Source organism: Liolophura sinensis, chromosome 6 (assembly GCF_032854445.1).
Source record: "Liolophura sinensis isolate JHLJ2023 chromosome 6, CUHK_Ljap_v2, whole genome shotgun sequence".
Taxonomy (NCBI): Eukaryota; Metazoa; Mollusca; class Polyplacophora; order Chitonida; family Chitonidae; genus Liolophura; species Liolophura sinensis.
In genome coordinates, this window is record NC_088300.1 from 36600764 (window position 1) to 36617571 (window position 16808).

The following is a 16808-nucleotide window of genomic DNA, read 5'->3' on the forward strand; positions in this document are numbered from 1 at the left end:
ACTATGAAACGGTAAAAGCACTACCAAGGACTAAAATGGAAGGACACCCACATGGGGTTTACAGAGTCCCATATGCTCATATCAATAAAAAAATATTGTGTGGCAAAAGACTATTTTTTGCCATGAACACAATCCACTTTTCACTCTCACAATATTGTGCCTTACTTCATAATGTTAAGCTACAAAACCATGCTCCATTCAGGTTGACAGCTGTTGCACAGGTTCTTCAATGTAATTCTATTCATCATTAAACAAGATGCAAAAATAAACATGAACACATGGTTTATGGACGCTCTATTGTGTTTATTGTGACAAACTGTTAAACAACTCTAGGATGTTGACAATATATGCCCAGACAGTAAGAGTTATTAATATTTGGATGCGAGAAAGAAAAGATGGCAATATCAAATTTGTATGCTAGCAGCTCAACCATTTTCTTTTCTCCTTTCATATCTTCACACAGGATTAAAATGCTGACATTACAATAAGTTTACAGATACAGTCCTTCTGGGGTCCCTTCATTCTTCCTATACAAAACATTCTCCTTAGCCTTCCTGAAGTCTTCATTAGTTACTTTCATCCTTCTCTCTCTCAATGCCAGTAAGCCTGCCTCGGTACAGATAGCCTGAAACAAGCAAGCCATGTATCAGATCAGTCTAATTTACATGTATGAACATAGTCAAATTTTACACCATAACACTTCAGATCCGTGCATTGCTTTAAATGGTAGCAAAATAATTCAGCATCACAAATAGCACAAAAAACTGTAACACTGACATAAATATGTCAGCTATTTTTTTTCAATGGTCATATGCCACGATGGTTTCTCTCAATAAACGAGCCGGCGAGGAGTAGAGGGAGGTCTGACCGAACAAAACCATATACGCCTGTACTATAATTCTTCAACCTTCAAACATGCTGTGCTTATTCAAGCACATTCTGAAGGCAATATTATGCATATACTGATAAAGTTATACTTTTAGTAGTTCTGTCTCCACACTCAAATACTCGCTCAGCATGCAGGGGATAGTGCAACGACAGGTTGACCCGTATCAGTATAATGGCTGGGGCGAGTTGGCTTACTCGCCTTTAGTAAGTCGTTTCAGTGAAGCAGCACTAGATAAAACAGCTGTGGAAATCCAGCCTGCCACATGGTGGCACATTACATGCATTCTAATGACTCTTTTGTCATCATATGACTGAAAAATTATTAAGTATGGCATTAAATTCCAAGCACTCACTGCAAACTCAAAAAGACACACAAATCACAGTCACAGTTGCTGAAAGTTGAGAAATCAAGGTTGTAGCTGGTGACCAGGTGAACCGTATGCATTAAAGAGGTCAAGAATGTGGTAATGTGCAAATGGGAGAAATAATCAGTCCTCATCACTTGGCCATATCTAGAATATTTCACTACTAAAACGGCAGCCATGTTTATCATGCGATGAGAAAAATCAGGCTCTGACACCAGTGTTCCATGTTCACTAGGATCAGCGAAACCAGGGGGAGATTTGATTTATTTGATTGCTGTTTTAACGGCATACATGAACTGAACAATTTTTCACTCATATGATGACAGTCAGTTTTAAGGGTGGAGGAAACCAGAATGCCTGAGGGAAACCACCAACCTTGGATAGTTACATGTTCTGACGAACTGTGTGATATACACATTTGTATACCACATTGTGAAAGAAAAGTGGTCTTCAAAAGTTGACTGTCACCAAACGGCCACATGAGCATGGCCGACCACTTACCATTGCCAAAGTTCCAGTGAGAGAGGGGCATTCTACAAAATCCCTGCCCAGGGTGGGGGCTGAACTTGTATCTTGAGTTTACAAGTCACTGAACCACAGCCCTCTCCTAACAGAATTAGATTTACTAAAACACATAACCCTATTAATCACGTTATTCATCCTTAAAGTGAAAGACAGCACCTGACTAATGTTTATGGCCACTGAAAGTCTACCGTTCAAAGTATCTTAAAACGGCATTAAATATTTTTTTTAGACTATTTTCATCCCAGTAAAAGTTTAGTGAAACTTCTTCTTGACACAGCTTCAGCACGTCTCCATTATGGAGAGTTGTTATCACCTTCACTCAAGCTCTCTAAAGTCGAAGATATTTTTCGTATAAGAATCTAAGCAGTAGTTTATGGCAGATAAAAGTTCCAAGTCATAAATATAGTTTTCTTGGAAAATGGACATACTGAATGAATATTTCTTCCCCCGCTTGAACTCTTGACACAGTAGACCAACTATATGATTTACAAGGAACTCCAGTGACTCTGTTTAAATAGCCTAGCTGCAGATGCACAGCCAGTGTATTGCTGGTTCAGGTTGTAGCCTCCAGAGGGGTTGTACTGGTGATTTTAACTCCTATTAAATGTTCACAAAATTACAATCGGATTGTTGTACAACTAGATTCATGCCCAATTCTGAAACAAATGGAAATGACTAAACACCACTGAGGCTGGTCTAGGCATTTGATTGTCGCTGGATTGTATGCTTCAATTTTGCAGCAGTGGCTGCTAGGATGAAAGCAGTGCTGACCTAGTTATCGCTGACGTTAGAGAAAGCCCCCTATCAATGATGTTACTGTATTTTATAAAAGAAAACAGAAAAAACATCCCCTGTATGCGAGAAAGACAAAGGAGGAAAATTTAAAGTTTTCAGTTGTAATAAATTCAGAGAAAAAAAAAAAATATATCATAAGATTTAGTTGAATTTAAACGTTGTCAGGTAAGATGCTGTCTTCTCATTCCCATCAACCGTCGGCATTCTAAATGAATTCTGCACTGACTCTGATATTTGTTATTTAGAAACTGCTCACAAAACACTACAATGAACGAAATGGGGAGGTGAATGTGGTTTGGGCCGAGACAGTAAGCTACTGTCTGACATAATTTGTGATACTGTTGTTGAATATTACACGGCTTGCGTATCAGTTGATTTTACACCTGTGGTGGTTCTCAAATGATACACACCTGCCCCACAACACTTTGTGAAATGGCCCTTCGGCAACACATAACTAACTTGATATAAACGATCTCAAAACGATGCAGTAAGATCTGTGTTATAATATGTTACTTCATGGAGTGAATCGGTAAAGGCTACGTCACAGCTTAGGCCACCAACTCTGATAGCAACGTGTTTGAATGGCGAAAAATTTTCAAGATGGTTGCCTCACAACACTTTCTGAAATGCCCTTCGGCAACACATAACTAAAATGATATAAATGATCTCAAAACGATGCAGTAAGATCTGTGTTATAATATGTTACTTCATGGAGTGAATGGATAAAGGCTACGTCACAGCTTAGAGCGCCCCTTCTGATAGCAACGTGTTTGAATGGCCAAAAATTCTCATTAAAGTAATAATTTATGATACTTTTTAGAAAGCTTGAGCATCCTACTTTCGATTGAAATATGTTTTTAGCCGGGTGCTGTCTTGCCCTTTAAGAATACCTTTCAGCCATGGAGTCTCCAAAAGGTATGAAGTTAGCATTACATCATGTACACAGGAATTATAGGGTAGAGGTACCTTGATATCTGCTCCAGACAAGTCATCCTTCGCCATTACATAATCGTCGATATTAACATCATCTGCCAAGGTCATGCGACTTGTGTGGATGGTGAAGATACGACGCTTTGTCTTCTCATCCGGCAAGGGAAATTCAATTTTCCTGTCAATTCTGCCAGGTCGAATAAGAGCGGGATCCAAGGTCTCTATCCTGTTGGTAGCCATTACAACCTGGACAGTAAAAAGATAAACAGAACATATCCATTCTCTCTTCACCCAAAATACAAGTTCATCATCTGTATTTATAAGACAAAATATAGTGATTATCAGGACACATAGTTTTGGTTTACTATAAATAACCAAAAATTTAGACCCAAGAAGTGCCCTTCTGGAAGCAAACAAATGTCTTAATGTATTATTTTGGTCTTGAAACTTACGCTTTTCTAATGGGATGATGTTATCTTGCCTTCTAAACAAAGCTCAAAACACCTTTCTATAAAAATCATTACAACTTTCATAATCTTAATGCTTATTTTTGGAGCTTTGTTTGTGGCATTATCTTGGATTTAAAAATTCACCTTGAGCAAGACAACTTTTACAACAGTTACCTAATTATGTACCAGTAATAATAAATTATTAAATTTACCGCATTTCACCTGATGTTTGCTTTGTAACAAGAGCATTGTTAAAGACCAAAATTTAGCTGAAATACACAACTTCAAAATTAAAGGAAACCTGTGGAATATCCTGTTGACACAGGCTTATGACAGCACACTCAAGCCGTTTCAAGTCCTTGATTGGGAGAGTACAGATTTTTGAAACCTAAGCTGGAAAATAAAACAAATCTCAGAATGGCTTTCAGTTTCTTTGCTTATACATGTCATTTAACCATGACAATGAGGTTGTGCAAAGATTTACCTTCACATCCCCTCTGGAATCAAACCCATCCAGCTGATTGAGAAGCTCCAACATAGTTCTCTGGATTTCTCTCTCCCCACCAGAGTTTGACTCATATCTGTAAAATAAACGTCCTCACACCAATAGGTTCTTGTTAAACATTCCTTCTGGAAGTGTTACACTTCCCCTACCACTATGATGCGCAATGATACTATGCACACTGACCGTGTCCAAAATAGAACAAAAATGGACATGATCATTGTCACAAATGGGCAAATCATCTTGAAACTCAAATTTGGTCTGTACTTTGTCATTGTTAAGTCTTGTGTCAAGTTACAATGCAACCCGATGGATCAATTAGAGAAAAGCCTGGAGAATTGTCTAAATAGTTCAAAATATGTCAAAAATGATCAAAATTTTGCTGAAACTATACAAAAGTCTAAAACTAAAACATCTTGAAATTCTGTGCTCAATTTAACACCAAAGTCGAAAGTCCTAAAAATGTCCAGTAATGGACTTACTGTCAGACTGACAATAGATAAATCTGTAGAACCCCCAACCCCACCCCTTCAACACCAATAGTGGACTTGGCCATGTTTCTTACAGCATCTGTATGTTGTCACGAGGCACAGTGCACTTTTCATGATTCATGCTAAATATCTTAATGAAAAATCAAACACTGTCAATAGTAACAAATATGCTTGAATGGGATAGCATTGATGGGCATAAGCCATTTAATGATCAAAAAAAAAAAAAAGACACCAACTGCAACATGGCCATTTGCATGCAGATCTCTCGGACACAAAAGTCTGTTACTTTAAAAAGTACTAGTCATATGAAGACTCCATTTTCAACAAACAGGGAACAAGATGTCCTTTTTTAATAATACATCAACAACATCACTGAAGTGTTCCTTAAAAATTAGACCTACCTTTTTGTTCCCACAGCATCAATTTCATCTATAAATACTATTGAAGGAGCATGTTCCTCTGCCACTCTGAACAATTCTCGAACAAGTTTCGGCCCATCACCCTAAAGGTACAAAAAAAAAACAATACATGTATATATATATATATATACGTATAATGTATTTACAAGAAAACACACAGCATAAAAGATTTTGCAGGGATTTTACTGGTATTTAGGATAATTTTAACACAGGATGGAAGAATGAAATGTTTGAATAAAGGGGAATATTTGTGTTGTAGCCTAGATCTACATATACACGTAAATGTAAATTTTTGAGAATCTTGGCTAATGTTTTCAGTTCTCACCAGATATTTCTGTATGAGCTCCGACCCTACCACTCTCAGAAAGGTGGCTGACGTCTGATTTGCCACAGCCTTAGCCAACAATGTCTTCCCTTCAAGTAACAAAAACATTTTAACATTTTAATACATATACAGAATAAATGAATTAGTAACATGTCACATACAAAGTGCTTCCTCGGGAAACCGGTCAAAAGTAGGTCACACTGATCAAAATCTAGTCTATTTTTAAGGGCCCTGACAATAAATTTTGTAAAGTTTCAGTAGTCATAACTTTGAAGTTAACACTAACGAGCTAAACTTTAAACTCTTACAGACGTACATAGTTACATGTCTGTCAATGCCCTGTAGTCTAACCTGGCCATGTGGTGCAAAATGTCTATGGTTCATACAATAATTCTGTATTTGTTGTTTTTCCTTGAACACCCAGTACAGAAATAATGCTTTGGTCAATCAGGAATGTTTCACTTTATGACATTTGGTGGGTATAATGGTTAGTATTACACGTCAAAGTGTGCTTCTTGGTTTTTTATAACAAGCGCAACCAAAAATAATACATGTATTACAAAGTAATATTACACCTGGGCAACAGCCAACAATCTCACAAAAACAAGCGATCTCATGCAAGTATTCTACTGCAGTTATCTCCCCTTGAAAACTCTCTTTTTGTTTTCTTGTTTGTAAACAATCAAACTATTTTGCTTTATTACACTACTTCAGTGAGGCAGCTCTCAACAACTGATGCTGAAATCCTCCTCTACAATCGCACTTAATCCTCCTCTGCAATCACACTTAATCATACTTTACTCATCACCTTGCGTACATGTACATGTACGTCCTGATTAGCTAAGCCAGTGCCTGCTAGATCCTGACATGTCACATCATTAGCCAAGAGCTTGTGGTATGTAGTCAGATGTCTGCACTCATCCAGGGAAATATTTAACTGTATTCTGCCTAGTTTAACTTCTTTGAAGTAGCTGTCTGTCAACAATGCAGTGAACTCCAATAAACAGCACCATTTTTACGGAAGAGTGACCCCTAAGGAAGTAATTCGGTGGGAACATACTTTGTATGAATTAACAAGATTACTTTGTGTTCCATCATGCAGCACATTAGACACAAAATACTTAAAGTTACAGACTTTACTTTAGAACATTGATATTTTAGCTGATTGTAAAGACCTGCTTTTCACTCACCTGTACCTGGGGGGCCATACAAAATAACACCCTTAGGAGGTTTGATACCCATCTCCTCATAGTACTCTGGGTGGGTTAAAGGTAACTCCACAGATTCCTGCCAAGGTCAAATTTACACTGTACGGTTTTCATTTTCAAGTTTTCAAAAAACAGAAAAAAATACATATACATGTACATGTGAATGGATTACAGACACTGAAAACATCACTTCAACTGTCTTTTTGTTGACACACTAAAAGCTTGTGTCGACATTTGGTAATCAGGCCTGCATAACATTTCATCAGAGCTCTTAACCCTGACCAAGCAGCTCTGTAAGTTGATTATTCTGTCTGACAGTCGAATAGAAAAACTGTTGACATCTCATCCGTTTCAGGCATGTGAACTGATGATCAGAAAAAAAAGAAGTTTCTCAAGAAAGTCTGAGTGAGTGAGTGAGAGCTTGGGGTTTACCGTCGTATTTAACAATTTTTCAGTCATACGACGATGAAGGAGTCCTTAGGTGCATGTGCGTGCAATGTGCCTCCTTGTTGCAGGACGGATTTCCACCGCTCTTTTATCTAGTGCTGCTTCACTGAGACGACATACCAAAGGCAAGTAAGCCACCCCTCCTGAGCCAGCAGGTCAACCAGTCGCTGCACTATCCCCTTAATGCTGAACACCAAGCGAGGAAGCTACACCTTCCTCTTTTAAAGTCTTAGGTGTGACCCAACCCAGGATTGACCCTGGCTCTACCATTCCCGAAGTGGACGCTCTAGCAACTGTGCTATTGGGGCCAGTAAGAAAGTCTGAAAGTACATGTACTTTACCCTACGTCCAAATTACGTTAACACACCTGTTCTGATGAAATTCATCAGTATCATTGGATTTCTCAAATGTAAATCTTCATATACAAATCATGAACTGCATCTGGCAATCCATGTACCATGGGTGGCAACCTCAAGCCTGTGAATGGCTGAGAAAATATTGAGCTATGAGGACACTTCCCTGATGTACAAAACCCCTCCTTACTTCGTACAGGTGAGGTAAAAGAAGTCTGAAATCCACCAATTTCAGGTGAATTCCTATCCCTACCTTGGCAAATGTAAGATGACCTGAAACCCTGTTCTGTGGATGTCAGGGCTATTGGGTCATTTCAGCTGGCTGTTGTAGTGACTCCCTTATTTTGAAAATATTCTCAATCATATCTTAGCATATATGAGGAAGATTTGCCAAGTTATACCTCCAAATTCTAAGTGGTTTCATTTACTGTTCATTTTTGACGTGATTTTTGTCTCGAAATGCTTAATTTGTTCTGAAATCATTTCTAGACGACTAATTTCCCATTCCAGGGGACTAGACTAGACCTAGTGTTTTCCTACCCAGGCTTTCTGGATATGGCCTCAGAAAAGGAATATAGTCAATACTTGTTGAGTGAGTGAGTGAGTGCTTGGGGTTTAACGTCGTACTCAACAATTTTTCAGTCATATGACGACAAAGGAATCCTTAGGGTGTATGTAATGTGCCTCCTTGTCACAGGACAGATATCAACCGCTCTTTTATCTAGTGCTGCTTCACTGACACGACTTACCAAAGTCAAGTAAGCCGACCCGCCCGAGCCATTATACTGATACGGGTCAACTAGTCGTTGCATTATCCAATTCATGCTGAACGCCAAGTGAGTAAGTCTTAGGTGTGGCTCAACCTAGGACTGACAATGGATCTACCACTCCTGAAGCAGACTCAATACTTGATGAGATAATAGCCATTAAACATCACACCTTGATTGACACTTTTGTAAAATTTCGTGTTTTCAGTGAGGCCTGCGTGACCTATGGCAGCTCACTGAAAACCACACAGAATTTGGAGCTATAACTTGGCAACCTTCCCCATATGTACTAAGGTGTGGTTAAGAATTTTTTCAAAATAATTCAAGGGCGTCACTGCAAAAAAATTTTTTGGCTGATTTTTACAGAATGATCCTGTTGCCAACTGTCTTGCACTTTTATTTGTTTTTTTTTTTGCTCTTTATAAATTTTACCACACTTGTTTTATCTTCAATCAAATGAGGAGGTCTTACCTTGATCTCTTGTATCTGAGTATCAAGCCCTCCAATATCAGCATATGTCTCCTGAGGAGCTTTGTCAAGCTTCATCACAGTAACCATAGGGTCTGTGTCATCAGACAGCATACCCACCACTGCATGTACCTGAAAATGCATAGTGATCACACACTTCACACAAGAAAAAGAAAACAAAACCCACCCATGTACCAACAAACAGGGAAGAAACAACCCAATGTATGACTTAATACACTTCAAGCAAAAAGTAGGAAGTGGCACAAAGCAATCACGGAATATACCCAGGTTGAAAGTATCAATGATTCACAGGCACAGTAACAATTGCATCCACAGTGATAAAACACTTCATACCATGATTAGGTGAAGAAACCATTTCTTCAACAAACAACTGCATCTAAATGATACTTTGCGTTACATTTTCGTCTTGTTTGACACCATGTTTAACATTACACGAGTATATATTCACGATTTCATCCCTGGGGTATTTCTGATGTTTGTCATTGTAAATTGAACAACGATAATATACATGAAAGAGAGATTGGGTACACGTGCAAAGAAAGTTTAGTTTAACAGCAAGTTCAAGTGGGCAGTAAAACTCTGCAAGCACAGCAGTATCATACGTAAAGTACAGGGGCCAGTTTCATGAAGCTCACTTAGCTAAGTAAGCCCTTAACTACCATGGCAATGTATGTTATAGAGATATAAAGTGACAAGATATAAAACTCGCCACTGGATTGGTAAACTGGGCAATCGTGCTCAAGCATCAACTACACGTTTAAATACACATGAGGCTACCTTGCACCTTGAAGAGCACATTGCCAATGAAATGGACACGTGGCACAAACTGTGTTGTTGTTACCAAACTTAATCACACAAGTCTAACATTAGGGCAGGTGAAAATCGGGCATAGGCCTGTCAAAAACGTCAGTAGACTGTTCCTAGTTAATTTGCGCATGGGGATTGAGTGTGCAAGTACCTTGTGATTGAGAAGGACAGAGCAGCCTGGCTCCAGAGAATCCTTGTCTACAAAGGAGAGTATGCTGACGTAATGCTCACTTCCCACAGACGTAGACACAATGGCATGGTTGTCATCAATGATCTCTTCCAGGTTGCCTACAGACATTGGAGATCCTCGTAACTCATCCACCTTAGTTCGCTCTTCCTGAAAACATTCAAACAATAGCTTTACTCTCATTTGCAATCCTTTACATCAAGATTATTTTTTATATTTTGAACTAGACTAGAATAACTATTCTCCAACATATTCGTTTATTAAAAACGGTACAAGATTTATTTTCTTTACAAACTTTGGCCAAGCATTTCCCGATGCGTGTAATGCCAAAGTGTAAAATGTAGGGAAGAGGATCGTATCCATCAAAATCAGCTGAAAGTTCAACTGTATGTAGCTGACCTTTCGTTAGTAAAACAATTAGTTTTGTCCATTTTCGTCAAAGTTTAGATATCAGTACTGTGAAAATCCCGATTTGCCCTGAGATCAGCTGATCAGCTGTAAACTCTCACCCTGAGCATGCATGGAAAAATGACATTGCAAAAGGGCTAAAATGATGACAGATTACCTCTTGCTTTTCCTCTTGTGGCTTCAACCTTTCCTGGTTCTTTATGAATTCAGCCTCCAGTAACAAATAATCCTTAATGCGTTCAAGTTTGAGGAGTTTTAATCTGCATCTGGTGTGTGGAGTGACTTTCAAAATAAGAACAAAATAATGAAAATGAAAATAAAAAACACCTCATTTGAGAATGACCAGAATATTCACATCACCTGGTAACATCCATCTGTGCCATAAATACAAAGCTATGCAAGTAATGGTTTGAGGCATATGTTACCACTTTAAGAGCACAGGAAAACACATTTATCATTTAACACTGTAGATATCAACTTAAGGGGTTAAGTAGTGGAAAAATATATATATATATATATATATATACATCCAAATCATCCAAAGTGTCATCCAAATCACCCACTTTGTGGGTGATATACTTAAAACACAGCTAATGACACATACTAAAGACAAACGAAGTACAGTCGGTCAATCTCAGGAGCAAATACATTTCTCATTTGAAAGTACATACACACCCACATAGTTTATCACTGAAATTATAGTATTTTTGTATTCACATGTATTTCACAAATTTACATAAGGTACACATCAAAATTTCTGGAATTGAAGGTACATTTTTCAGACCAAGGCCAATGGTTTGGAAATGTTATCCATCACATACACAGAGCAGTAAACCTAAACACAAGGCCCACAGATATCAGAAAAAGGTGAGGTTTATAGACTGTACATTCATTACCCACGTCCATGACCTGGTCAGCAGATCATATTGGCGACATGAATGGGTTTTGTGACGGTAGGCACATACACTGTACTGTATCTCACCCCTACACGTGTACAATCTCACCCCAACACGTGTACATGTACTATAGTAGTTCTCTCCAGGAGTCATGTCAGACCATTTGGAGAAGAAATATGCACTGATGAAATCTAAGTACATGTATATCTAGCATTCTTGTTCAACTGACAATTGCAGACATGGTATAAAGCACCATAGGGTCCGTCTGGCAATTACATGTATACACCGAGCTGGTACAATTTTCTGCGCTTCATAAAATTAAAATACAAAAAATTCAACCTGGGTGTCAGAATAGAGAAATGAGCCAAATTAATGTTCAGTGCAAATGTACCATCATAAGAATTAAATCTTCAACATTATGATATGAGGGTTCCCATAAACCGTTGGCCCTTTTATTCGACAAATACCAAGTATATGTAGGTCCGAATTCTTAGTGCCCTGTCTTTCTAAATTTAGAACAACTAACATCTCACTGAGATGAAGTGTACATTAACTTACAACGAAGTCTTTTTCTGGTAATAGATGATAGACTTTGGACAATATAAAGCACTAAAAGTCTTTATGTGAGTCCTGATGTTAATCGAATATGGGCCATCAAGCAATGGAGTTTTTGTCATCGAACACTTCTTCTTCAAACAGGCTGTAATGACTCAAAAGTAAGAATTACAGTTCTAAAACAGAGAGTACTTTCCTGAAATACAATCCTTTTATGTACATGTAATGCTATGTGAGGTTCTGTAATCTCGGATCAGTTTAAATATCTACCCATGACGTCACATGAATCAACTGATATCATCCTCTGCAGGTGACAGTAGGGTATCTTCGACCGCAGTGCAAAACATACTTAAATGTCTAAAACAGCCCATATTCAAGTTGTTGTTACATTCCTGGCATATATATATACATGTGTTGGCCAAGACCATATTGGTTGATGTCAAAGTTAGGCCCATCATTGCAAATCTTCCATTTTATAAGCAGTCAATATTAATCTTACCTTGCGGCAGCTTGTTAGCAGCTTCTGGTCCTTTAACCTTCTTCTTTTTCTTCCCTACCCTAGTTGGAACAGGTGGTTCATACTTTCTTTTCTTTTCCTGCCAAATACATGTACAAGTCAGCCAAACAATCATTTTATATTACACTGAATACTAGCATCTTGAATTGAAAGATAATGTACAGCTTCCACAAGCTCCATGAACCATGCCTAGACTGAAGTCATAAAATCAACTTACACGCAGCAAGTAATATTCACTATAGGGACGAATCCTAAAACACATTGGTTCATATACTATTGTATCCTTACTGAGGAAACCATACAGTAAAATCTGAATACCATAAATACTGTTCATCTCAGAAATGCACGATAAGCAATGAAATATGTAGTGTTAAGTGGGTTATCCTACAATATTATGGATATTTAAGCGTACCCAGATGTGTTGCAGAACAAAGCAGTGAATAAATTGACAAATTTATATTGAGAAATAAAGCATTTTATTTATCTATGAAGGACTGAAATTCTAACATTACATTATTATGAATAATAAAACATGTATCATGTTGAAGTAGCATACTGATATATGAGTGTTAATCATTATGGCTGACAACCCACCTTGTCATCTTTTTTGTCTCCACCTTGGCCTCCACTGCCACCTGACTGTTGTTGGCCCTTTAAATACATTAACACAACATTTTAATCACCCATAAATGCACACTTTAATTGTCAAAACGGTATGTGCAGAAAATCTAGCACAATGTTGGCTAAAACAGGGAAATAACTGAAAAAAAAAATTGGCTTAAATGAACATTACCAGGGCAGTATTTTATACTGTGCAATACAAATTACATGTAGATGCAGGATATGTACATATAATACTCATTTTCCTCCACCAATTCATGTCCCTTATTGCATCAATTATCACTATGATCTTCACGGCTATGTTATTATAAAGATGCAGATCGTCCACTAATATATCTGGGGCCCCTTGTCCAAAGTGACTGTAGACTGTAGACTGAGTCCACCTAGATGGACTACTGTTCATGCAATATTATCTCTGCTTCTAATTTAGTTTACTGGCTCCATGCAATTTTTTCACATCACAATTAAGTTTGAATGTTGTTTGTTTGTTCTTGTTCTCTTTCAGTTATATGATTAGTGCAGTTAAACTAAATTAAACAATTTAAAACTTTCAACAATTTCTGATATTTACCTGCCTTAATGTTTAATCATGGGGGGGGCACAACAAATAATCACTTGGGGGGGGGGGGGGGGGGGGGCTCAAAGTTAATCACTGGGGGGCCTCAACGTGACTCAATGTTTAATCACTGGGGGTCTCAACGTTTAATCACTGGGGGCCTCAACCTTTAATCATTGGGAGGTCTCAATATTTAATAAATGGGAGGCCTCAACGTTTAATGGGTGGGCCTAAATGCCTAATCACTGGGGGGGCCTAGGTGGCTGAGGGGGTTAGTACGCCAAAGTTTGGCGCAATGATCCAGGAGCCTCCCAACAATGCTATATACGTGGATATACGTGGAAAGTTCTGACAGCAACTCCCCGTTTTCAAGTCTTAGATTATTGCCCCAAGCATGCAAGCCGCATTTGAAAAGCGGCTATCCCACTGCCTGCTTTCACTCTTTAGCTGTGTGGGACATGCCCCTTATCAAATATCTGATGTTCCCGGGTTGTCTCTATTGCCTCCTATCATTCCTACAGTTTCATCTACTCACAAAGCTGACCACCGTTAAAAAAGTGTAAGATCACAGTGTCAACAATAAAATAAAAATAGAAATAAATCTACCCCACTCAAATCCCCTTTACAATTTACCAGCATCTAAGATTACTGCCCCAGGTGGGCCGCCTGTCCTATTCTTAAAAGCAGAAGGGGAGACACCACTTTTCAAAACTTGACATAACTGAAAAGCACTGCACTAGCTACTCCACCCCAATCCCCCACCCCAGTCAAGGGAGCCTGCTTGAAAACATCCCTATTCAAATGTTGCCATAAATGAGAAGCTCGAGACAGCCTCTGCCTCCTTGTTAAGCTATACTTGAAAAGCGGGTGTACTGTCATGACTGTGTCACCCCTCAATTACAAGTTGGGTAGGGGAATAGCCCTTTTCAAACGTAGGCATAACTGAAAAGCACTAACTGGGGCGCTGCGACTACCCTAACCCCTTAACCAGTGAAGCCACATTGGAAAGCGATTGTCCTATGCCACTCCCGCAACAACAAGTACACCATAAATTACTTGTGAAATAATATCCTAATTCAACACGACTCTGCATGTGTTTTTTTCGTGTACCCCCAAAAAACTAACCATGCCCCTTTTTTGTGTTCCTTATGAAAAATGAATACAATTCCTGATATCTAGGAACATATTGTATATCACTCGTGAAATAATACTCAAAACAATGTACAATCATTTACAGTCAATACACTTCTGCTTTTTTTGCCCTACGAGCATTGACCTCGGCAGTCAACAGCAGACCCAGACCTGTCCAATCAATAAAATTTTAGCCAGGTGCTATATCACAGTATCTTCAAAATCGCTGTGTGCACATAACTCCAGATAGTATCCGAGACCAAGGACAGAAACATGGATAATGCAGCAGAGAGGCACATGATAGCCGCAAGCCTTGACTAGAACCTTTAGAATTAATTTTTCTCGCTTGACTGACTGGGCAAAATTGTTCTTCCTATTCTACATTCATGATGATGACAGATGAAATCATTGCTAAACTTGTCATTTAAGTCTGGTTGCTTGGTCTTGTCTTGTTAGGTTGATTTCTTTCGGCACGTAGTTCCAAGATGTTAGTACACATAACTTGCCATGACAGCACAGTTGTTTTGACAAGCGAGAAGGAAATATTTCAACAATATTTCGACCTGGGAATGGATTTACACTTGCAGGAGTGGTAATGAAGGTCCTATTCTCTTGCACACCAGAAATAGCTGACTTCCATTCTGCTGGTTTTGCGGAATGGGTCTACTAGATTTTTAAATCGATAATTAAACTTTGAGCCTGACAAATATCAGAAATTGTTGAATATGCCTCAACATTTACTTTAATTAAATTATTATATGATACATTATAAAAGTGAAATATTCTTGGGATCTGTGTAAACCACTGATCAATTAAACTAACTGGATTTAAGCTTACTTACGTATTCATATATTTTATACATGAAATAATAAATACCGCAATAAAACGTGTGAAACATATCGTGAACGCGAAATGAAATCAAGAGACGGAACCTTTAAGATTTCACAGCAATCGATTACTGATCACTGAATAAACCTTTGTAAGCAATGTTCAAACTGACAAATCAATCTGATTTAGCTTCTCCAACCTATGCCTTTGATAGATTATTAGGAGATTATACAATTGTATAACAGGGTCAAAGATCTGTGAAACATTACAAGAAATAAAATATGTCAAAAATGAAGGGAGATCCTTGTGCATTTTACAACAACGTCTGCCCTATAACTCACCATATTTCTGCTGTCTCACGATTCGTCGAAGTCTCCACTATCAACAACGCCCGAGTCTTAGGAGAGTGGCATGTTTCAGTTACCTCCCTTAACATGCTGGCTGCATGCATCATACTTGACAAGCATATCGAATCTTGCAACAAGTCTCATGAGTTCATAGAAAGTTGAATATCGACGACATTTATCTTGATCCTTGTAACTCTGTGATATGATACACGAGCAATGTAGCATCCATCGTGTAACTTAATAAAATTTCTTTGCAATTTATAGGCCTATATCACCGCGAAACGTAATAAAATTTCTCTGCAATCTATAGGCCTTTATCACCGCGTAACGTAATAAAATTTGTCATGTGATGTGATAAAACCGATCCCCAAGGTTTGTAACAAAAGTTTTCGTGTACTGTTATTATTTATTTTCAAAAACGCGATTTGGTATCGGTATAGGTATTATCGTATGTTTATTCAAGTGCATTAATTACTTTCCTTAAGCAGAGGCCGTAGCCGTAGGCCTACAGTAAGGTTAGAGGGTCTATGAGGATCTGCCGTAGCGAGAGGACAAGTGCTTTTCTCTCCTTCAGCAGAGGCCTTAGGCGTACAGTAAGGTTAGAGGGTCTATGAGGATCTGTCGTGGAGAGAGGACAAGTGCTTTACTCTCCTTAAGCAGAGGCCGTAGCCGTACTATAAGGTTAGGGGATCTATGGGGATTTGTCGTGGAGAGAGGACAAGTACTATCCGGGTTTTAGAAAGTTATTTCGAATAGGAAACGGGTTCAAATACACCCCTCTCCAAATCCGTTTATTTTTTTCATGTGAATTCCATGTAAATGTAGGCCTATATCAACTTAAATGTCTAAACTAACGCTGGTGAACCTGTGATACGACTGGAGATGTTAGATGGGTCTGCTGATCGAATGAATGAATGATTATGGCTTAACGCCACATCGGCAATATTTCAGCCACATTGTGACGAGAACAAGGTTAAAACACGAGGCGATTCAGGTTTTCGA

At 38.4% G+C, this 16808-nt stretch overlaps 1 protein-coding gene across 1 annotated transcript; it reads right to left on the reverse strand.

The window, feature by feature from the left end:
• Nucleotides 1-444: 444 nt before the first annotated feature.
• LOC135466309 (26S proteasome regulatory subunit 4) lies at nucleotides 445-15831 on the reverse strand. Its single transcript, XM_064743730.1, has 12 exons — nucleotides 15801-15831; nucleotides 12918-12974; nucleotides 12306-12402; nucleotides 10513-10637; nucleotides 9912-10097; nucleotides 8936-9064; nucleotides 6880-6976; nucleotides 5690-5778; nucleotides 5347-5447; nucleotides 4437-4533; nucleotides 3540-3749; nucleotides 445-625 (listed from the first exon to the last, which is right to left on the reverse strand). Exons 1-12 carry the CDS (start codon nucleotides 15801-15803, stop codon nucleotides 491-493), a joined length of 1326 nt encoding a protein of 441 aa, XP_064599800.1. The 5' UTR covers nucleotides 15804-15831; the 3' UTR covers nucleotides 445-490.
• Between the last annotated feature and the right edge of the window lie 977 nt (nucleotides 15832-16808).